Source organism: Eumetopias jubatus, unplaced genomic scaffold (genome assembly GCF_037043125.1).
Source record: "Eumetopias jubatus isolate StellerSeaLion01/CBP00866 unplaced genomic scaffold, mEumJub1_p1.0 scaffold_10, whole genome shotgun sequence".
Taxonomy (NCBI): domain Eukaryota; kingdom Metazoa; phylum Chordata; class Mammalia; order Carnivora; family Otariidae; genus Eumetopias; species Eumetopias jubatus.
In genome coordinates this window covers 27,053,572-27,075,413 of record NW_028274816.1, presented here as the reverse complement: position 1 = coordinate 27,075,413, position 21,842 = coordinate 27,053,572, and the positions used below count along the sequence as shown (strand labels likewise).

Below are 21,842 nucleotides of genomic sequence, written 5' to 3'. Positions count from 1 at the left end.
GGTGCTTGGGGCGGTTTGGGGTTTGCAGGTTAGTAGGCAGTATGTTCCCAAACAAGAGGCAGAAGACCGAAATGAAGGCCTTGCCAAGACTGAGGACACAGAGATCGTGGTGCTGGCAGAAGCCGTGGAGAAAGAACCTGGCCGCAGCCCTCGGGGAACTCAGGGAGGACACTGGGGAAAGCTACAAGTGGCCAGCTGAGACATGGGGTGCCATCACTTGCCAGGTTGGTCTCTAGCTGGCCCTGAAGTCCTGACTTCCTCCCCAGACCAGACAGAGGGTGGCCACACACCTGTGTAAAACAGGGAACCAAGCTTGGCTGTGTGAGGGGCTATCAGCTCCCAGAAGCATCGGCCCCAAGCACACAGCACAACTGTACGGAGCCATCCATAGGACTAGAAGCAAGGCCTACAGAGGCACCCCATCAGCTGACTTCATGAGCCGCCAGTGGCCAGAGGAAGCAGTAAGACCCTCCTTTCAGGATCTGTCTTTTTGCTCACCTCAGACTTCCCTCATGTCCTTGCATGGTCCTTAAGGTGGTGTGGCTGGGAACAGCAAGAGGGGTCTTTCTGTTTTGTTTTTCCCAGCTGTGAATTACTCTGTGAGGACTCCTTACTCGGAGCCATACCTTCAAACTACTGTCCTTTCTCCTGACAACCTCCTAGACAGCCCCTGGGAACTGTGTGCAAGGGGCAAGCCTTGAGTAAGAAGCCCAGTTCAAGGGCAGGCCTCACTGAACTTCCTGATGTTTGCAGTGCGTTGTTCTGGGTCCCTGCCCAGAACAGCCTGGCCCAGGAGGTCCTGAGTGACTCTGGAATGGCAAACAGTCTCTGCTCCCTGGCCCAGAGGGGCTGTTTGCAGAATCAAGTGTCACATTCTTACAGCTCGAGTTACCCCGGGCCCAGCTGGGGCTGATCTCTGAAGAGGCGGCTGCAGATACAGCTGCTAGAGCCCCTCCTCCCCGCCCCACACTGCCCCCGAGGTGGCCTGGCTACACACTCCCAACACTGGCGGTGTGTGTGGACTGGAACCTTCTCCTGGGTGCTCAACTGTGATGATCTGCCCCCTTCTTGCTTCTGTATGTGCACCCCCACCCTGTATCATTTCCAGGCTTAGGACATTTAGCTTCCAAAGTATTCCAAAGGACAAAGGGACCCACACAGGCAGTGACCATAAAGAAATCTTCCACAATGTGGGGCCACAGTCTCCATTCCAGGGGGCCAGGTATCGCAGGCAGGCAGAAACATCGTTGGGAGTCCATGAGACCTGGTTCAGATCAGATGTCTACCTCTTACTGGCTGTGCAACTTTGGGCAAGTCTCTCACCCTAAGCCTCAGTTTCTTCATCTGTAAGGTGGGGCCAATAAGAGTCCCTAGTCCTTCAGTTTAAAGAATTTTTTTTTTTTTTAAGTCTTTATGCCCAAGGTGGGGCTTGACCTCATGAGATCAAGAGACTGAGCCAGCCAGGCCCCCCCCCCCCCCAAGAGTCCCTTTAAATGAGACAAAACATTTAGTGCACTGGGCCTGGGGCCTGCCACAGCGTACGTGCTCAGTGAACGGGGGCCGCTGCTGTTAGCAGACAGGCCAGAACGCGGAGCACTGCACGGGGAAGACTGTTCCTGTCTCTCTCTCCTGGACTAGATGACTGGGGGCTGCAGCAGTCTGGAAAGTCTCTTGAGTGGAGACTTCAGATCTGGGGCAATTTCCCAGTGCTCTGCTGGGAGGAAGAGAGGCTGTGAGAAGACGCTCCACATTTGGGGAGGGAGATCTGCCTGCCTCTCAGCTGACAGCTGGCCTGAGATAGCAGAAGAGAAGACCTGGGGCTGCTCTGAACACATCCTGGTCTTCGTAGCCATAGCCCCCTCTGGGCCACACAATTAAGGCTCAATGTCCAGGCCGGCACGGCAGCCCTTGGAGCCGAGGCCCCTAGTGGGAGGGAGAAGGGCAGACAGACATCTGGGAGAAGCCATGGCAAATAGCTCACGTTCTCACAGTACAGTGCTTGCTGGGAAAGCTTTCGCAGCTCAGCTCTCCCAGCGCTCCCGTTTCAAGACTACAAAGAGCAGGAGGCTGGGTGCAAACTGAGTGGGGGCCGGGCGCCAGCCTGAGAGCCAGACCCAGCTGATGGGAGTGTCGGGGAGCTGCTGGGGCCTGCAGCTGTTGGGCAGGGACCTTTGTCCCTCAGGCTCCCGCCCACCAGGACGGGCTCTCTGAGGAGGAGCCTCCGCAGGACTGGGCGGAGAGCTTGGAGAGCTCACTGCAATCCCAGCCCGACTGCGTAGAGATGGCAGGTCTGGGCAGGAGAGGCAACCCTTCCTGGGTGGGCTGGTCAAGGACAGGGCCCGCTGGGGGCTCACCACGGACAGGCTGAGGGCCTACCTGGTCTCCCCCAGCCTCTGTTTCCCACTGGCCCATCAGCCACTTTTCTGATGAACCAGCCCCTCAGGCCCAGCTGGCTTGAGAGAGAACCTGTGAGATGTTCTTGGGCAGGGCTGCAGGCACGGGAGAAGGAGGTGGGGTGGAGAGACAGCAGACTCACGCTAGAAAGTGTTACTACGCGGAATGACAGGCCTCTCTCAACTGAACTAATTTCTGCCCAAACGCAGCCTGCTCCTCCCTGTGGAGCGTGCACAGCGCCTCACTGGCCACTTCTGCCCACCTCTGGCTCTTGCTCATCTCACCCTCGACAGCCGGACATGGAATCTGCCTCTTTTCCCAACAGCTCTGGTAAAAGCCACCTCTGCCGGGCTCTCCTATTGGGTGGGGCCCTGGGCCAGGTGCTGCTGGTCCTTTAGGAAGGGGCAGAGCCTGGACAGGAGACCAGCACCCAAGTCCAGGCAGGCCCTCCAGCACTGTGCTCTGAGGAGGTGCTGGGACGCCAGAGCCAGAGGCTTTCACTCGGGTGGCACTGCTGACAACAGTCTTGGGGGCCCACCAAAGACGAGGGGTCAGCTGTTCTGGCTGGGACCCAGGGAGGGGGGTGGCTGGGGACAACCTGGCCTCAGGTCTCAGGAGAGTCACACTCTCCAAGGGGCCAGGGAGAGTGGGGTTTCCATTCCCCGATCCTGCCAAGGACCAGCCCCTGAGCTGAATGCCGCCTGCCTTACATTTCTGGTTTGGAGAAGTTTGGAGTAGTGGGCTCTGGCAGGAAGTTCACGTGACTGCTGCCTAGCCGAAGGGCAGACAGATGCTGTCGGGAGCGCTCTGTATACAAAACCAGGCTGGTGGGGTGGGCGGCCGGGGAGCCAGCCGTGCAGATGTTGCTAAGTGAAACCTGATGTGGCGACATGAGAATCTGTACAACGTCTCACAAACAACCTTCCCTGGGATGTTTTAGATTGAGTTTTGTGGCTATGACGCGAAGGAGCCTCACATGTCAGGATAAAAATAGCTCTGGCCTCAATAGGCAAAACGAGTTACAGTTCAACAAAACCAGATGCGAAAGCCTTCGTGGCCCAGCCCAGACCCGGCGGGGTCCCTGCTTGGCTCCCTGCTCTCTCACCCCTGTCTCCCTCCCCCCCTGGTGTGGGGCCCATGGGCCCGGCCAGACCCTCGCGTGGGGCATCTGCACCCCACCGCCCAGGGAGTATGGAGGAAAGGCCGGGGGACCGGGGCAGATCCAGGCCCTGTGGCTGACTGGCAGGGCAGGCTTGAGGAAGTGACACCTCCTCCGGGGCTGGTTCCTGTCTGTGAACCTCACAGGGATAAGGAGCCTAGCACAGTACCTGGCATAGGGATTGCTCTGAGGAGGGGGCTGCATGACCGGGAAGCTGGCATGGAACCCGGGGATGCAGGTGGGGAAGGGGCAGCTTCCCCTACGGGATCAAGGGGCTAGAAGAAAAGGAAGCCCAGGACCCTGGCGCAGCAGGGTCTCAGGAGGTGTGGAGTCTGCTGAATCGGAGGGCCCAGACCCCACGGCCACATGGATAAAAGGGTGGCAAAGACGTTGTAGCAATGGCACCCCTGGGACTTGATCCAAGAGGCAGTCACTTTCTTTGCTGCGAGCCGGCCCAGCTGAGGCCGGGGAGCCCTCCGCCCCGGGCAGTGACCCAAATCCACGAGGCTTTCCAGCTGCCTGCTTCGGAGAAAGAGATAAACTAGTGGGCCACAGCAGGGCCCAGGAGAAACCTCCAGCTGACAGGGCAGTAGAGAGGGGCTGCGCCAGGAAAGACTGCTGCTGAGTGGGGGCTGGGCCAAGGGCGGCGCCAGAGAGATTCAAGAGGAAGGGGCCTTGGGGCCATCTGAGACTGAGCCTGGGGTGCAGAGGGCTAGGCTCTCCACCTGGCAACAAGCAAAGACCTGCGTAGTGGTGCTGGGGGGCCGTTCAATAGGCACTCGTGACGGGGTGGCCAGATCTGGTGTCCCCTCCATCATGATAATGACTCTGAAAGACAGGTCCTGACCTTTCCTGGGCGCCTGACTCTGGGCATTCAGAGATGAGTACAACCTAGATCCTTCTGACCCTGGCACCCATGCTGTCTGAAAGAGTATGTAGGAAGAAGGGCTTTAAGACTCCAAGAGCAACAGAAAGGCTTTCGCGGCTGGGAAACTGTCTCGTGTGGCTGGATGAAGTGGAGGCAGCAGAGGGATGAGTTGTTGAGGTGGTTGAGGCCAGAATGGGGTCCCTGAAATCACTGTGCAGAGAAGGGATATCTTCAAGGATATGCCAGGCTGGGGCCGTGGCCCACTGCCCCACAGGAGAAGCCTGGACTGCTGGCCTGGCCACCACTGCTCTGCTCCCCTCCTTGGGCGATAGAAGCTTCCAGTGCTGGGCAAGTGCTTCTATCCTCTAAGTGTGGGGGTAAAGAGAGCAGCCTCTCAGGCTGGGCTCCTGGGTCAGCACCAATGCCTACTACAACCCCCCCCAACTCCCAGGTAAGAATGACAACAGTGCTTTCCCTCACAGTGGTCGTGAGGAGTTGAGGGGCTAGCCCACAGTGAGGTTCGGTGACGTGACACACAGGAAGTGCTCAGAACACCGTCTGGTCCTAACAAGCTCAACGTATTATAGTCACCATTACTACTGGGAAAAATGCTCAGGGATGGCTTCCTGGGTTTCTTCTGGAACTTGTTTGTGAATTTGGCCACACCAGCCTGGGCGATAAGGAACGAAATGGAATCAGAACATTTCATTTCTGCCTGTTTTTAGAGCTGGGGTCAAACTCCACCTTGGACCAGAGAACCCTGCAGGGCACACTGACGTGAGCAGTTATCCCACCAAGGAAGGAAAGGGAAGACTGGGTTTTGGGGGCAAACATCAGTCCTGGGGTGACCTTTGACCCGAGACGGCCACACTGCTGCCTCTCCTGGCCCAGGCTGCTCCCTCTCCTGCAGCAGCTACATCCAGGTCCCAGGAGGGCCGGGCACGTCTCAAATGAGGGACTGATCCTGGAGGCCTCCTGCTTCTGCTGAGCCTTTGGCTCAAGGCTCAGGCTCCTCAGGTCTGCTCGAAGGGGGCTCCTCACCCCGTCTCCCCAGAGCCTAGGTGGCCTCAGCCGGCGTCCCCGAGTGGAGATGGGCAGAGAATGCACAAAAGCTGCCCACTCAGAGGAGACACAAGTGGTTATTTCCGTTTCATTTCACCAAATCATAATTAGGAGACAGCAGCATGCGGGACCTCTCCACGGGCTTCCCTCAGGGCCGCCCACTCAGGCAGCCCCCTCCCGAATGCCCCCGAGGTGAGCCTCTTCCTGGCTTGGGGCTCTGCGGAGGTCAGCAACGAAGCGGCGGTGGGAGAAGCAGACCATCGCCGCTGCCCACACGCTCTGCACCAGAGGGAGCGACATGTGCACTGGGCCCGGTGGGAGGGATGGCCTGTGGACCCCGGGGACTGCAGCGACGGTGCATTTAGGCGCCCGTGGCAGCTTCCCAGGTGGGTGATGCTGCCCCAACCCTCACGCTAAATCTGCACCATTTGAGTTTTACAGACCCAGTGAGCAGGCAGGGCCGTTTGGTTCTCTACAAATGTGCTGATTTCATCTTTGCTCGGCTCCCTGCCTCCTTGGCTTTCCAGAAAGACCCTTTACTGCGGGGGTGGTGGCACTCTATCCTAAAGGGACATAGCACAGCACTCTCAGCACTCTGCAAGTTCTCAGAGCTGTGCCCGAGAGAGCCAGAGGAAAGCAAAATCCAAACAGGAAGAGGGTCTGGCCTTGTAGCCTCTTTCCACGTGCACGGCCGGATGGAAACAGAAAGAGTGACCCTCTTGCATGCCTGAGAAGCACTGGGAGAAACGGCAGCCCACAGATGAATGGGTGTACACTTCCTGCATGCTTTCTGACCCAAACAGCCACCCCCCACATCCTTGGGGCCTGGCCAGTGCCCTCCCCACGGTAGCCAAAGCAGGAGAGGGGATGGCGCCCAGCTCTGGTTTCCTGTGCTTTTCTCTTACTAGTTTGAACTTGACCTTTTAAAATCATGCACCCATTTGAAAAATCTCGTGTCAGCTGTGGAAACGCATGCATGTGTGGTTCCCACTCTCTGCAGCGAACATGTGAGTCTCAGGCTAGGCGCACGTGGCCCATGGTGCTGTGGGTCCTTGAGGCAAGAGGTGATACTGACTGTAGGCACTTCCTTAGTGTTCTTTCCCATCTGGCACACTTGGTTGTTTTTCTATGAACTCAGGGTGAGTCCCTGGCTGATGTGAGCCAGTCCTACAGCCCTGGTGAGCGGGGGCAAATCTTCACCACCTCAGCCTCGTTAGCAGCCCACCCACCTCGGCAGGGCCAGGAGCCAGGGTTCGGAGTACCTAGCTGTCTGAGACTCCCCTCAGCTCCTGCCCCCCAGCGGCTGAGAGGGCCCCTCCTGGGGCTCCCGGTCTGGGCCTCCCCAGGACACATGCCCCGCCCTCTCCAGCAGACCTGGGCCCCAGGCCATTTTCCAGCCCAGCCCATTCCTCTGATAATGAGTAAGCACTTCAGTCATCAACTTTTTGGCGCCCAGAGAAAGAGAAAAAACACTTCAGAGGTAGAGGGACAGATCCTGGGGAGTCCTGGAAACAGAGGTATCCTTCCCTTGCCTGAGGCTGCGCTGCCTCAGGTTTGGCTTCTCTCACTCTGAGGAGAAGATTCTGGACAACTGCTTCCTGGGGAGGGAGATCTGAGGGCTGGCTCCGACCCACAGGATGCCTTCTCCTGGCTCTGCCCCTCCTGCAGTCACTTCTCACCCTCACCCCCTTCGCCGCTGCTCCCCCCCCACTCCCCCCTCCCCCGTCTCAGTGGGACCCCCCCCCCCCCGCCACACACCATGGCTCAGTGCCCACACTCAACCTCTGGCATTCTTGCCATCTGTCCCAGGGACTTCGGGTTGACCCCGAGCACTAACGTGGGACGCAGGATGGAGAATGGACTCCCGGGCTGTGGGACAGAGGCTGGGGACCTCCCCGAGGGTCCCAGGGTCAGGATGTGGGAGCCTCCCACCGTGGCCTCTGACTGCCTGGAGGAAACTGGGCTCCTGGGCAAGGAAGCCACTGTATCCTGGGGAAACAAGAGAAGGAAACTGGGCAGCCACCAGAGCCCCTTACTCTTTCCTTGCTTCAGGCAGAAACAGGTAGACACTTGGGACCAGTTGCAGGCAGAGCACGGGCAGCAGCAGTGGCCTGAAGCCTGGGGTCCTATGTGACACCCCACTGCAGGAGCTGGGGGAACCCTTGACGTCACATGTCACCAGGGAGACATCTTCAGTGCACGGGCCTTCTGTGACTCGGTCTGGCAGCCCTGGCGGCTCCACCGAGCAGGTGTTCTCAGGGCGGGGTATCAGAGCACCTCCGGGGGGGCGCCGCCTGCTGGAGTGGCAGGAGGGAAGCGGCCGCTGCAAGGTCCTCCATCTTTTTGACATTTGGCTTCTGCATCAAAGGAGGAGCCATCTAGGACCTTGTAACTGGATGTCAAGAACCACTCAGGAGACAAAGAGACACCCCAGGCAAACACCCAAGATTTGCTGGGGACTTTCCTATCAACTTGCATCCTTGGCATTTCCCAGGATCACGTCACCGGAGGGAACTGGCGTCTGCCTGGGAGGGAGGAGCTGCGAGTTGCACTGGTCCAAGGAGGAGAGCCACCTGCTATTTGGAAGGACCCTGAGGGGCGAGCCCCAGGAACACCATGGCTACCTTCATGTCCAAGGACTGCCTGGGAACACCCTGTTTGAATTATCCCCTCTCTTGCCTGGGCTGCCTGCCATGTTGTTTGCTATTTTTAGCTCCCTGCTGAGGAAGGAAATGGCTGCCTCGTCTTCCACCTGTGAGACCCAAGGCTCCAAAGCCCCCTGATTCCTGACTGGGGAGATGCTGCCCCAGCAAAAGAGACAATCAGCTGACTCAGAAGGTTTTATATTTAGCTGATGGCTCGAAAGTATGATCGGTGCAGGAAGATGAGGAAAAGGGGATGTGAGGGCCTCTTAGGGGGGCTGGGAGGCAGCAGGAGGGTGAGGTCTGCCTGCCTCTCAGAGAGCAGAGGAAACTTCTGACTGCTCACACCTTAGCAGAGCGCGGCAGCCCAAAGAGCACCTGGTCTAGGACGAGACTGGGCACTAGCATTCCCAGGGCCCCCGGGCTGTAACCAGAAGGGGATTACTTACCGGGAGTGTTCAGCAGGTTGGCTCTGCCAGGGGTGGGCACCTGAAGTTCTGAGTGGCTGACCCGGAGGTCAGGGCCATCAAGGGGGCCTGGGTCATCCGTCTGGCCTGCTGGGGAGGAAGCAATTTCTGCCAACACCTCTAGATCCTTCAGGATAACCTGGGGGAGAAAAGCAAAGGATGAAGGACAAAGGCCTCTGGAGAGCTGTGTTCAGAGACAGAGAGCCGCCTCCAGGGAGTGGGGAGGGGTCTGCAGAGGGTGACAGGCTGTGAGAGCCACCAAGACTATGGCTGTAACAGTGTTTGGAAAGTTCTGCAGAAGATACGGATTGAAGAGAACACAGGCAGGCAGAAGATGGGGGCAAGTGGAGGCAAGAAGCTGGAGTCCAAAGCATGGGAATAAGCTTTCCCATGACCACTTCTCTCTAGTCCCCTAAGCAGGGACCTGACAGGTCCCCAGAAGACGTGGGACTCAGGCATCCGGGTGCAGTCTGTGTGGTGTGCGTCCCAGGGCTCCTGGGCTGGCCGTGCCCCAAGGTTAACCCGTGTAAGGGACCAACAGCGCCCACTAGGCCACACTGCTGGTGTGCTGGCCACAGCTCAGCCCACCACCAGGCCACAGAGCAGATCCTTCTCCAGAGGTGACTCCAGGCTACCCTCTACATTTGGAACAGGACTCTGGGCTCCAAGATGGGGGACTTCTTAACTTCTAGACGTGTTGTTCAATTCTCAGCTGCCTCCTCGATGGTCATACCCTAGGCCTGACCCCTGCCTGCTGAGTTCTTCCAGGTAAGACACAGAGCTGAGCACGGAGAACAGCTAAGCGTGAGCTCCAATCAGTGCTGTGTGTCGCAAGGTTCCCCAGGGCTGCCTCACAACCCAGAGCCCCTGTACCCTTAGAAGCTACCTGCCCCGCACAGCACCCATCTCCTCTTGCTCTTCATCTTCCAACAACAGCCAGCAGGGCCCTGACCACACTGCAGGGAGGGCTGCCTTGCCCCTTCCCGCCCCCCCACTCATCTCTGCTCTGAAGATGAACGTGCCTGTCCTAGCACAGGTGTGCCCCTAGGATTGTCCGCGGCACTCAGTGGATGCCTGCTGGGCATGGACGGCAGACTGGGGAACAGGTGAATTGCCATGGAAACTGTGGGATTTGGTCCTGGACCTGTGGCAGTGACACAGAGCACCCGTGGCTGGGGCCATGGAGGGGGGGGATGGGCTGCGTGCACCATGACAGACCAGCTGGCTGGAATATGGTGACAACGGTCAAGATGAGGCTACCGCAGGGCTTTCTATGGGATGGTGAAAATGTTTTTTTTTTTTTTTTTTTAAAGATTTTATTTATTTATTTGAGAGAGAGAGAGAATGAGAGATAGAGAGCATGAGAGGGAAGAGGGTCAGAGGGAGAAGCAGACTCCCCGCCGAGCAGGGAGTCCGACGTGGGACTCGATCCCGGGATTCCAGGATCATGACCTGAGCCGAAGGCAGTCGCTTAACCAACTGAGCCACCCAGGCGCCCCGATGGTGAAAATGTTCTGGAGTGAGATAGTAGTGATGGTCACACAATCCTGTAAATATACTAAAAACCACTGAACTGTATATATATATATATTTGAAAGATTTTATTTATTTATTTGAGAGAGAGTGAGAGAAATAGTGAGGAAGAGCAGGAGCGGGGGGCAGGCAGAGGGAGAAGCAGGCTCCCCGCTGAGCAGAGAGCCCAAAGATGTGGGACTCGATCCCAGAACCCTGGGATTGTGACCTGAGCTGAAGGCAGATGCTTAATCAACTGAGCCACCCAGGCGCTCTGAACTATTTTAAAATTTAAAATTTAAAAATTTTATCTAAAACAACAACAACAAAAAAAGACAAAGCTACTCCCTCTCCTCAAAGCTTCAGAGTGGTTCCTGTCTCAATGCAAGTGACACACCAGTGCGTCCTCCCGCCCGGCCCCAGTCGTCACTTCCGGGATGCTCTCTGCCAGCCCTGGCCCCTGGGCCTTCTCCCAGCAGCACAGCGTGCTCAGCACTCAAGTGTCCCACAAGCCAGTGGTCTTGCTCCCCATCCTGCCACGCTCCAGCCTCCTACAGGCTGGACGCAGCACACACACACGTGACCTCCCACCTGTCCAACTGCCCTTTCCTTCGCTGTGCCCCGGCTCTCAGCACCGCCTGAGCCCCCACAGTGCCAGCCCCTGGGCTGGGTGCCGGGGCTGCAGTTGAGTCCGACAGGCCTCTGCCCACGGCCTGGCACGGAAACCCACACTCGCCTGCCCTTCCAGGCACAGTTATGGGTATATTTGGAACATTCTGATTGCTGGGCCTGCAGGGGATGGATCCATGCTGGCTGAAGATCGTGGCTGCTAAGCAGCCTAGACAGATGGCAGGGACGAGCGCTGCCCCTGTGCCCAGGCCAAGAGCCGGGGGCCTGGCAGGTCCAGCCCAGAAGCGGAGAGGCCCAGGCCATCTGCTCCCCAGGAGGTTCTCTACTTCAGAGGTGGCAGAAGTGGACACAGGGGGAGGGGGTGGGATGGGGGAAGAGAGAGCTAGGCGGGTGACAGAGCAGCACTCCGCGCGAGAGTGGCCTGAGCACAGGCCATGCACTCAAGATGCTCAACTGTCCCAGCAAGTCACTGTCTGAAGGGCAGGGAGTGAGGGGAGACCTGGGAATCGGGGGGCAGGGAATGACTCACTCAAACGGTGAGGCAAGAAGCAAGCCGACTGTGCCTCGAAAAGTTAAACAAAGTCACCACGGGTACACTTCCGCCCCTAGTGTTCACCCAAGAGGACCGAAAACGTGTGCACACAGGACTTACACAGAAATGCTCACAGCATCAGTGTCCATCATGCCTAGAAAAGGGAACAACCCTCAGGTCCTGATGCCAATTCTGATGTGGTTTTTTTCTGACAGCAGCTGGGGTGTCCTACAATTCAACTCAATGCTGACCACCTACCTGGGGGTAGCGGCGGAGCCCACAGGTTGAGGGCTCAGTCCTACAAGACTGCCCCGCCCCAAACCCCCGGCTTCAGATGCCAATCACAAGCCCCTCCTTGGGTTCGATTCCTTTGCAAGAGCTGCTTATACTCAGAGAAACATTTTACTGACCAGGTCACCGGTTTATTGTAAAAAGATGTAACTCAGGAACGGCCAGATAAAAGAGATGCAGAGGGCACAGTATATGCGAAGGGGCACAGAGCTTCTGTGCTCTCTGGGGCTCACTTTCCCCAAATCTCCACATGGTCACCAACCTGGAAGCTCTCTAAACCCCATCCTTTTGGGTTTTTACAGAGGCTTCATTATGTAGGTATAGCTGATGAAATCACTGGCTGTTGTCAGTTGATTCAACCTCCAGCCCCTCTCTCCTCCTCGAAGATTGGGTTGAAAGTTCAACGCTCTCATCACACGGTTGGTTCTCCTGGCAACCAGCCCCTCACCCTTCTGGGCATCCAAGTCACCTCAGTAACCTAACAAAAGTCACCTTTATTATTTTCAACACTCGGGAAATTCCAAGGGTTTCAGGAGCTCTGTGCCAGAATGAGGGATGAAGACCAAATACGTATTGTTTACTATATCACAGTATCACAAACCCAAATGTTTATCAACTGATAAATGGATAAACAGAATATAGCATGTCCATGCCAGCGACTATTCTTTGGCAATAAAAGGAATGAAGTTCTGATACATGCTATAAAACAGATAAACCTTGAAAACATTTGCTAAGTAAGAGGAGCCAGATGCAAAAGGCCACATACGGTATGATGATTCCATTTATGTGAAATGTTCAGACCGGGCAAATCCATAGAGACAGAGCGGAGCTTGTGGCTGCCAGGGGCTGGGGGAGGCAGACATGGGAAGTGACTGCTAATTGGTACAGGGTTTCTCTTTGGGGTGGTAAAAATGTTCTGGGATTAGACAGTGATGTTTGCACAACCTTGTCAAAATACTAAAACCCACTAAGTTGTATACTTTACTTTTTTTAAAGGTTTTATTTTTTTAAGTAATCTCTACACCCAACATGGGGCTCAAATTCATGACCCCAAGATCAAGAGTTGCATGCTCTACCAACTGAGCCAGCCAGGCGCCCTTAAATTGTGTACTTTAGAAGGGTGAATTTTTATGGCTGGTGAATTGTATCTAAAAGGAGAAGTCGAAGCCCCAAATCGGCACCCTAGATCCCAGTCCAGTGGTACATGTAGAGCAGTTTACTCTTGCTGTGCCCATGGTCCAAGGTGGCAGGACCTCACTGAGCACCGCCCCCCCCGCGACCTCACGCCTGGTTCTGACTCCCTGGAGGGCCGAGAGTGCTCAGCGAGGCTACCTGTGTCTCTACATCTCCAGCACGTGCCAGTGCCGCCGCAGCCCCAAGCTGCAGGCTACTGCTCTCAGGGCTGGCTGGGCAGGTGGGCCGAGGCCCGCGTCCTCTTGTCTTCTCCGCAGCAAATCCTGGTGGTCAAATGTGGCAGGCGAGGAAAGTGCAGGACAGCTGGGGCCAGGCTAGCGCTCGGCTACTTCCCCCCCGCCCGCCCATGCGGGCCACAGTGGCCCACACCAGGCTTCTGGCGGGGACTCACTCCCCTAATAGAAAAGATGCTCGCGAAGAACCAGTAGCACCTGAGAGGCCCGACCCGTGAGAGGCCCCAAGGGCCAGGCTGCAGGGGACCGGGAGACCGGAGGAGGAAGCCCTCCTCACTTCCACCTAGAATTAATGCCCTCATTTGCCGTCAGTCTCCCGTTGCAGCAAGTCACCTGCTCAAGGGATGAGGGAGTCCACTTCAAACACAGCTCTGGCCCCCGAACCAGAGCCCAATAAGCTACACTGGGCTCAGTGGTCAGAAAGCCCTGACTTGCAGTCAGCTGCACCCCTCTAACTTCTCCCCCAGCAGCCACTGAGCACCCACTGTGGGCCAGGGCCTATGTTGACTGGAGATGTAAAGCTACACAGGATGGCCCTGCCCCTCCTGACAGTGACCTTGGGGAGGGAGACAGGCAGTCAACAAACACTTACAATGCAGTGCGTGTGCACCGTGGCCTGTGGGGAGCAAGAGGCTTCCGAAGTACCTGAGCAGCAGTCGGCCAGGGAACCAGGGCTAGAGGAAGGCACGCGAAGCATTCTCTTAACTAGCATAAGCCTTTCATGCGCACAGAACCAGAGTCACGTGGCACATTCCAGGAACCGAAGCTTTGATCTAGCTCTGGAGTGGGGCTGGGGCGGGGGTGGCTGTTACATAGGAGACAGCAGGCCCAAAATGGAGTCACTTGGGCTAATTCCCACGACAACAAACCAAGACTTAATACCTAACCTAACTGCAGTTTCAACCTGTAGCCAGTCAACATGGAATTACCTGGTCAGCACTAGTGAGATAATCCCCCTGGAAGACCCCTTCCGGTCCTCTTAGAAAGGCGACCTTGCCTGAAACGCATTCTTTGCAAATAATTTTCTTTCTCCGCCCTTCTGCCTTTAAAAACCTTTCCTTTCCTACAGCTTCTTTCTACTGCTGGATGGGGATGCTGCTGCCTGTTTCCTGAACTGTCGAATAAAGCCACTGTGATCTTTAAATTTACTCCCCTGAAGTTTTGTTATCTAACAGGGGGGCAGGGCCAGAAATCAGGCAGAAGTCAGAAGGAGGGGCAGGTCACCAAGATCTATGAGGTCTGAACTTAGTTTTGCAGGTGATGGGGAGTCTGTTTCCTCCTACGTGCCAACAGAGCTTCGCCCTGGCGAGGTTGGCATCATTATAGGAGACATTTCTGTTAGGAGATTTTGGGTACCACAGCTGAACTTGGCCAGTGGTCCTGGCTCAGGTACTGGGCAGGAACAACGATGCATACGTGCAGGGCTCCAGATTTCACTTCTCTACCACAGAGAATCTGCGTGGACATCTTCATACCACCTCCTCCCCTCTGTACCGGAGAGCAGTAGCCAGCAAAACTGCGTATTTCACATTTTGAATTCTCTTATCTTGGAAAGTTTAACACCAAATGGCAAATGAATGCAAATTATATTTCAACTGCACAATTAAAGCCGGAAATGTTGTGTACAGGTTCCTTCAATGATCCCAGCTACTCCTCTAGTGCTTACATATCAAAAGATTTGTCTCTGGTCCCCGGTGACTGGCAAAAATCTGACAGACAGCCCTCCCTGAGGAACACCATGTGTACTCGTAGGCCTTCGAGTGCGCGCGTGCGCGCACACACACACACACACACACACACACACACACACACACAGCACCCTCCTGCTTCTTTCAAATGGGTGTCTGAGAATAGCAGAGATGCAAGGAGATGAAGGGGCTGCCAAAATGGAGGGCAAGGAATGGCTTGAAAAGAGAGTGGGGGATTTGTGGGGAGCCACTCCAGGGCTCCTGTGCCCATCCAGTCCAGATGCTGGCTCTCTCCTAGCTGACAGCAAATCCCAGATGCCATGGAGCAACAATCCTGACAAAGGCCTGGGCCAGGACTCTGCCTCTGCCTTGGGAGTGAGGAGTGGTCCAGGGAGGCGATGTTAAGGTCGGGGTGGGTGCTGGGACAAAGCAACACGGACCACGGGGGAGCCGTGCTCTGCCCACCGGCTGAAGCTGGCTTTGAATCCCTGTGCCAGGCCAGGGTTTGGGTGCTCCACCTCTCCTGGAGACCCCTTGGTCTGTGGACAAGAAGGTCTGGGACAAGGACACAGCGACCTTAGCAGCCTTGCTTGTGGGGCACTGGCTCAAGGCCTGGATGAAAGGCCTGCTGCTCGGCCCCTGGAAACCAGAGTTAGTCCCCTTCCCAGGAGCAGGCTGGCGGGGCCCAAGCCTACACTGGCCTGTAGTCCTGGCTCAGAGAATGAGGCAAGGCTCAAAGAAAGCAGGAGGAAGCCATGCCAATTAGTATGCACTACACAGCTTTTTGCAAAATGAATATAAAACACTTGTGCTTTCTTTTTGTGAGAGAGAAAGAGGGTGGGGGGAGAGGGAGGAGGAAGAAGGTTACAAGAAAGCAATATTCTGCAGGGGCAGGAGTGCCTGCAGTTGCCGTGGCAACAGGCTGGGGATGGAGGAGAGTGGTGGTGGGGAAGGCACATCAGCTGGTCCCCGGTCCTGGAGTGGGGTGAGCTTTGAGCTGGCCATCAGTGGAGTGAAAGGGTCGGTGACAACTGGGAGCGGAAAACATCTGACAAAGCAACTCTGAGAGAAAGGCCTGGGGGTGGGGAGGGGCCGGCCTACCCTCTGTGGCTCGGGGAGCAAGGTCAAGGAGGCCAAAGGGTTCCTGAGCAAGCCCTTGCTTCTAGGTGACTTGACACCGGCAAAGGGCATATTTCAGCGTGGGAGGGAAGTCACCATCTGGACGGGGCACCTGCAGGCTGTCACCCCACTGTACTCCAGCAGGCCGAGGACCGGGTCTCTAGGATGGCGCTGGTGTCCTTCTTTTTTATGAGTCAGCCAGGCCCTCCCTGTCCCAACACCTTGTCCACAGAGCAGCCCTGGAAAACCCCTTTTTGTGGAAGGCCCCATTCGTTCACTCTCCCTGGCTGTGCTTTCCCCCCCTGGGAACGGCTGGAGACCCAGGGCTGAACGAGGCCAACTCCCTAGGCTGCGGGCCCGTCCTGGCCTCCTACTGAGGCTCCTGACTCTGAAGTCCCAGGGCAAAGCACCGAGCAGATGTTGAATGAATACTTGCTGACTGGCAGCGCCAGGCAGGAAATGGAAGATGTGGATGGATCTGAATAGCTCCTGCCAAGGGGATGGATGGAGAGGCCTCCCACTTCACCCTACCCACTTATCTCTGAGAAACTTTTGTCACAAGTTTGGCTCGGCCCCTGGTCAGCTGATTAGGCTCCAGATGTCAAATGGCTCTGCCTTCCAGCCCCATGAGGAGGGAAGGAAATTCTCGAGCTGGGCCCCCTCTAGTCCTAGTCAGGAGGAAGCCGCAAGAGTGTTTCCAAGGGACACAGCTAAGTGCTGGCAGGAAAGGTGAATTCAGGCTGAAGGCCCTGGGGGCTAGGGTCTGGCCAGTGCGGGCCACGGCCAAGGCTATCTGATGCCGCTGCCTGGAGCAATGGGGCCACAGGGCTGTGCCTGAGATCTGGGTCAGGTCAGGCTGCTCCTTGTTCTTGGGAAGTGGAGCTGAAATTAAGTGTGGAGGCACCGAGGCTGGGCATCCACGGAGCCCTGGGGCCCTCTGCTTCCTGCCACACAGAAGCCTGTCCATTTCCTTCAGGCCCAGCGGGTCAGGTCTCTTGAGTCCCTGACCACATACAGAATGGCTCCTGCGGCTTGTGGAGTCAGCCAGGGAACTGACCTTAGGAAGCATCCCCTTGGGGGTACCGAGGAAGGCCACGGGATCTCCCACAGACCCCAGAGCAGTCAACCAATGGAGCTCTGGGGGGAGGCTCCCAGCGGCAGCCAGTACCAGGGCTGAGGCTCCTGTCCCGGACACAGAGTAAACCTGAGCCGCAGAAGGCAGCAATCGGGCCCTGGCCAGGCCTGGGAAAGGGGTGGTATTCCCAGAAAAGCTCATGGCTACAACGGGGTCAGAGCAGGCCAAGGCCAGCATCTCCTGGGGGGCGGGGCCCTCGGCCGTGCCTTCAGCAAAAGCAAGGAAAGCACTGCCAAAAATTTAGGTTTGGGGGCGGGAGAGAAGGACTGCTTAGGCTTGGGTCTCTTATTTCCCATTGAGAAAACCACTCTGAATAAAAACCATTTAGGTCTTACTAAAGCAAAAACAACTTCAAAAAAGGAGAATTATATCTCGTTTTTTGGCCTGACTTTGAACACACGCTCATAGGAATCAAGACTATTTTCTTTTCTTCTCTTCTTTTTCTCTCCTTTTCCTTCTTTCCTTTCATTTTTAATAAACTTTGAAATCCTTCCCTAAGTGCCTAGTTCTGTGCCATATATGCAAAAGGCCAGCATTTGGTGCTTACTAAGTCCCACAACAGTGACAGCACAGTGTGGGTCCTGGCTGCTTTAACGATTCTAGCCTCGAAGGGTAGAGGAGAAGAGAAAGGCCAGCCCGGGTAAGACCGCTTGGAGGCCAGTTCCCAAGTCCCCCCAGTGCGCCCCCTCACCCCCAGGTCTCCCTCCTGGTGATGCCAGCCATCGCTCACTCGCATCCCGCCAGGCCCCTGTCGGGGGGTTGGGGGGTGCATCTCTCAGCGTTATACATTCTCCCTGAGAGCGAGCCAGAGGCTGGAGAAGGGCCTGCCATGCTCCAGGCAGCATGGGAACAGCACACACACACACACACACCGTGAGCACTCGGTTACCAGGTGCTGAGCCGAGGGGCCGGCTGTCTCGGGCACCCGTGCATGGAAACTGGGACAGCAGCGCCGGGCTCTGTCCTCCCTCCTCTAGGCCTCTGCTTAACATGCACCCTGCCCTGAGGAGGCGGGTCTGTTGTGGCAAGGCCGGGGCGGGGGGGGGGGGGGGGGGGGGGGGGCGCAACAGGGTGGGGCCGGCCGGGGTGGGGGGGGCGGTGGTGGTGGTGTTCAGCTCACCATCCACCTCTGTCCCCCCCAAAGTGTGACAAGGGCTCTGGGAGGGTCTGAGGACACAGGATGCTGTGATACACAGACGGGGACCTGTTTGATGTGCAGGAGGAGGGGCTGTGTGAGACAGACAAGGCTTCACGGGGCATCTAAGCTGAGTAACTTGGCTGAGTTACTTCACTTCTCTGAGCCACGGTTTCTGCTTCGGTGAAGTGGGGGACACAACAGAAGGACCCGGGAAGGGTTGCTGTAGGATGGGCTAAGGTCATACATGCTCAGTGATGTCCAGCACAGGGTGTGGCAGGCAGCAAGTGAATGGAAAATACCAGAAACCCAGGCAACGAGGCCCGACCTCAGAGGACAATTCAGGAGGTCTGGGTTGAGGCCTAAGCAGCTGGGTTTTAAAAAGCTCCGGAGGATTCTGACAGCAGCTCTTGTGTGGATGTCTCCACTGTGGGGCTGATGTCTGGGTTATTGGACCTGGGCCTTTCTAGGTAAGATTATGGATCACTTCCTGAGTTCAAGGGGAGATGGGCGGGGGGCAGGGTGTCAGGCCCAGGGCCAGGCAGCGTGCTCACCCCTGCAGCTTGGCTTTACAAGAGCCGCCAGCCCCGTCCCAGGGGAAGGCAGTCCCCAACTGACTTCCCTTTGTGGAATCCCTCCCTCGCTGCTGGGCCCTTCACCGGGGAAGCCAGCTTTCTCCCTTATTCCACCCTTCCCAGGCCAACCTCTGCCTTCCTCGTGAGCCCAGGGGCACCAGGCAGCAGGCCCCCTGGCCCCCATGTCCACCAGTTACTGTGCCAGCTTTGGGTTCTCACCTGCACATCAGGGGAAGGAGTGCACACAGGGAGAAACGTTAAAAGATGCTCCGGGCACACGGACCTGCCTTCCCAGAGCAGAATGCTGCCAGGCCGGCTGCGGTTACTTGGGTCCCCCTTCACTAGGCGGCCTTTCTCGCCGGTGCAATTCTGGAACCATCACCGAGGCGGTCCTCTCATCTCCCCAGCAATGACCTGCTACCAGGACTCCTTTCAGAAGATCAAATCCTTCCAGGACCCCTAGCGGTGACTGCTGGTGCCTCCGCTGGGCTGTGGGGCCGGGCTGGCTGTCCCTGGGGACTGAGTGCACCACCCCCCCGCATTGTCCCTGCTGCCCTTCTCCCTGCCCGTTCCTCCCTCCTCTCTCTCTCTCTTTCAGAAGCCCCCAAAGGAAGCTGCAGCGTCAGCCACAGAGAGCCATGTGGACGAGTGCCCTGTGTCCTCAGCATGGCCCCAGGGGCGCGGGGGGAGGGGGGGCGGTGGTGGCGCGGGGAGGCTATGGCAGGCAAGGGCTCACCTCCCCAGGTTGGGGGGACTCTCAGCAAGAGGAACCAAGTTCTTGGCCCCCAACATCTTGCCCCTTGGTTTTCTGGCTGGTATCTGACCTGATGGCGTGACCTGACTGTTAAGAAATCTTGGGGCCTGAGGAGGGGGGTGGAGGAGTTGTTTTTGTTTGTTTTGGAGAGTGGACGCAGTGAAAAGTGGAGTGAAAGTAAAACGAGGCCGGGATCTCAGGAGAGGGAGCAAACCCTGTTCTTGTGGGAGACGGTCCACTGAGAGCAGGCCCCATCAGTATTCCCCGGAGTGGGGTCAGGACCACACAAAGTCAGGGCTGGACGCGACGAGCACAGGCCAGGCCAGTTGCACTTGATGGAGGCAAGGAGGCGCTGGGGACTTGCCGGGTCCCACGGAGAGCGGGGCAGTGCAGGGCAGAGGACTGCCCTTCTGTTCCTCGCCAGGCCACTTCCCACACTCCCCCTCACCGACCCAGCGGCCAGGACCGCTCCTTCGGCATGGGCCCTGGGAGGGCGGGAGCCCAACAGGGCAGGTCAAGATTCAATACTCAGAACTGAAGAGGGGAGAGGGGGCCAGCCTGAAGGAAGCTGTGCCTCCACCCTGCCTGGAACCCTGCTCTGCACCGAGGTCAGCTCTTGTGTGCTTTTAGATGTTCTGGAACCAGACAGGCCCAACTTCTGGCTCCTGGCGGTATGAGCTTGGGCAGATTACCTTCCTCACACTTGGATGTCCTGTTAAGTCAAACTGGGGATAATGAAAACCAGTCCAAGAGCGCCAGGCCGAGTGGTCACAATAGAAACAATGTGCTCCGAATAGGGCATCTGCCCCATAAACTTCGCCGTCTGCCCTCTCCTGCTCCCAGCCTCCTTCCACAGATGCGGGGGTCTGAGCCCAGCACCCACTGTGGTTTCCAAAGGCAGCCAGCGGCGGGGGTGCTGGATGGACCATCAGCTCTCTGAGCTGCCCTCAAACGAAGGGGCTCTAATGAAGTGGAAGCCCCCGTTTCTGGGGCAGACACTGAGAGATGGCCGGTTTCACTCCCCTGGGGGCAGGAGAGCACAGCCCCAGTCGCCCTGGACTTTGAGGAAGAAGAGGAACCCACAGGAATGCTCTCAGTCTGGGGCCGCCCCCTGGGTGAGACCCCCACGCCGAAGGCCCTGTTGTCACTAACTAAATCCCTTTAAAGCAGCCGACCCACCAGACCAAAGTGACAAGAGTGCTTGGGAAAGGCAAGCCCAGTGAACTGTCTCCTTTGAGAGACTGGAGAACCTCTCCATTTCTCCTGAGACCTGGGCCATGAGAACAAATGAAATCCTCTCCTGCGCCCCCCACCCCGCAAAGCCAGCCATGTCTGAGAGCCCAGAGGGCTGGTGGACTGACCCACACAGAGTTGATGGCCCCCCTTTCCCTCAGGACGCAGCAAAGGTGAGAGCAGCCCCTGGGCTCCCTGCCCCACTGGGCTGGACGCTCTTGAGGTGTGCTACGGGGTTGAGGACGGGGAAGGCCCCAGTCACCCTGGACCACGGGTACGTCACAGCTCTCGCGGGGTGCTCGAAGGACCTTTACGAGATGCCCCCATCACTGGCGACAGCAGCCGGCCACAGCGCCTGAGCCGACCACACTCCTCACGTGGCACACGGGTTCCTAACCCGGAACCTGCCCCTGCTGCCCCTGCCGCCTTCACAGTCCTACCCTCCACGCTTCCTCATTGGCAAAGGGGGTGCTCATTCTTTTTTTCTGCTTGTATGTCAGCCACATGAGCCATAAACTCCCCTCAGCAATCTCTCTTCATGGTTCCTCTGAGCCTAGGGGAGGGGAAGAGGGCATTTCTCCTGGGTTGAGAACCTCTGCTCTGAAGTGATTAAGGTCATCTTGGCTCCAAGAGGTGAGAAGACCCTGGGCAAGGTGCCTCTGGAGGCCCCAGCGGGGTGTGCCCTTCTGGATCTCCACAGACTCTGAGGCTTGCTTCTGAGCAAGCAGCCATGGCAGCCAGAGGCCCCGAGGCAGGCCCTCTGCCGATGATGCTCTTTCTCTTCTCTCCCCTGGAGCCAGGGCACCCAGCTCCTCCCTTCCACCTGCAATGCTGCAAACCCAGCCCACTGACTTGAGCCGGAGGTCCTGAGGGAGGGGGGTAGGGAGGGGAGAAGGTATAGAAAGGGGTGCTGGTCCTGCTGCTCATTGCCTTCCCCTTGGTTTTTCTATGGCTGGATATGGACAATGAGCCCCCAAAGAAGCCCGCCCACCTGGCCTTCGGCACGGGGCCTATGTGGTCCTAAGACGGGTACAGGACAGAGACCAGCTTCTGTTCCAGCTTTTGCTGCTGAAGCTGGGGCAGGAAGGATGTGGGGAAAAAACAGAGCCTATCTTCCTGATTTCCATGTGTACCCTTGCCATTTCGACAGAAATGAGTACCAGCATCAGAGGGGCCAGAATTTACCATGTGTTCACACAGGTCGTGTATTCTACACCTG

At 57.2% G+C, this 21,842-nt stretch overlaps 1 protein-coding gene across 1 annotated transcript in view; it reads right to left on the bottom strand.

Annotated features, from left to right (window-relative positions):
• Positions 1-21,842, bottom strand: part of VAC14 (VAC14 component of PIKFYVE complex) — a 102,036-nt gene that overhangs the window by 44,935 nt on the left and 35,259 nt on the right. The window contains exon 13 of the mRNA XM_028092304.2: positions 8,575-8,731. Within this exon, the coding sequence (XP_027948105.1) occupies positions 8,575-8,731 (157 nt within the window). The remainder of the gene's footprint in view (positions 1-8,574; positions 8,732-21,842) is intronic.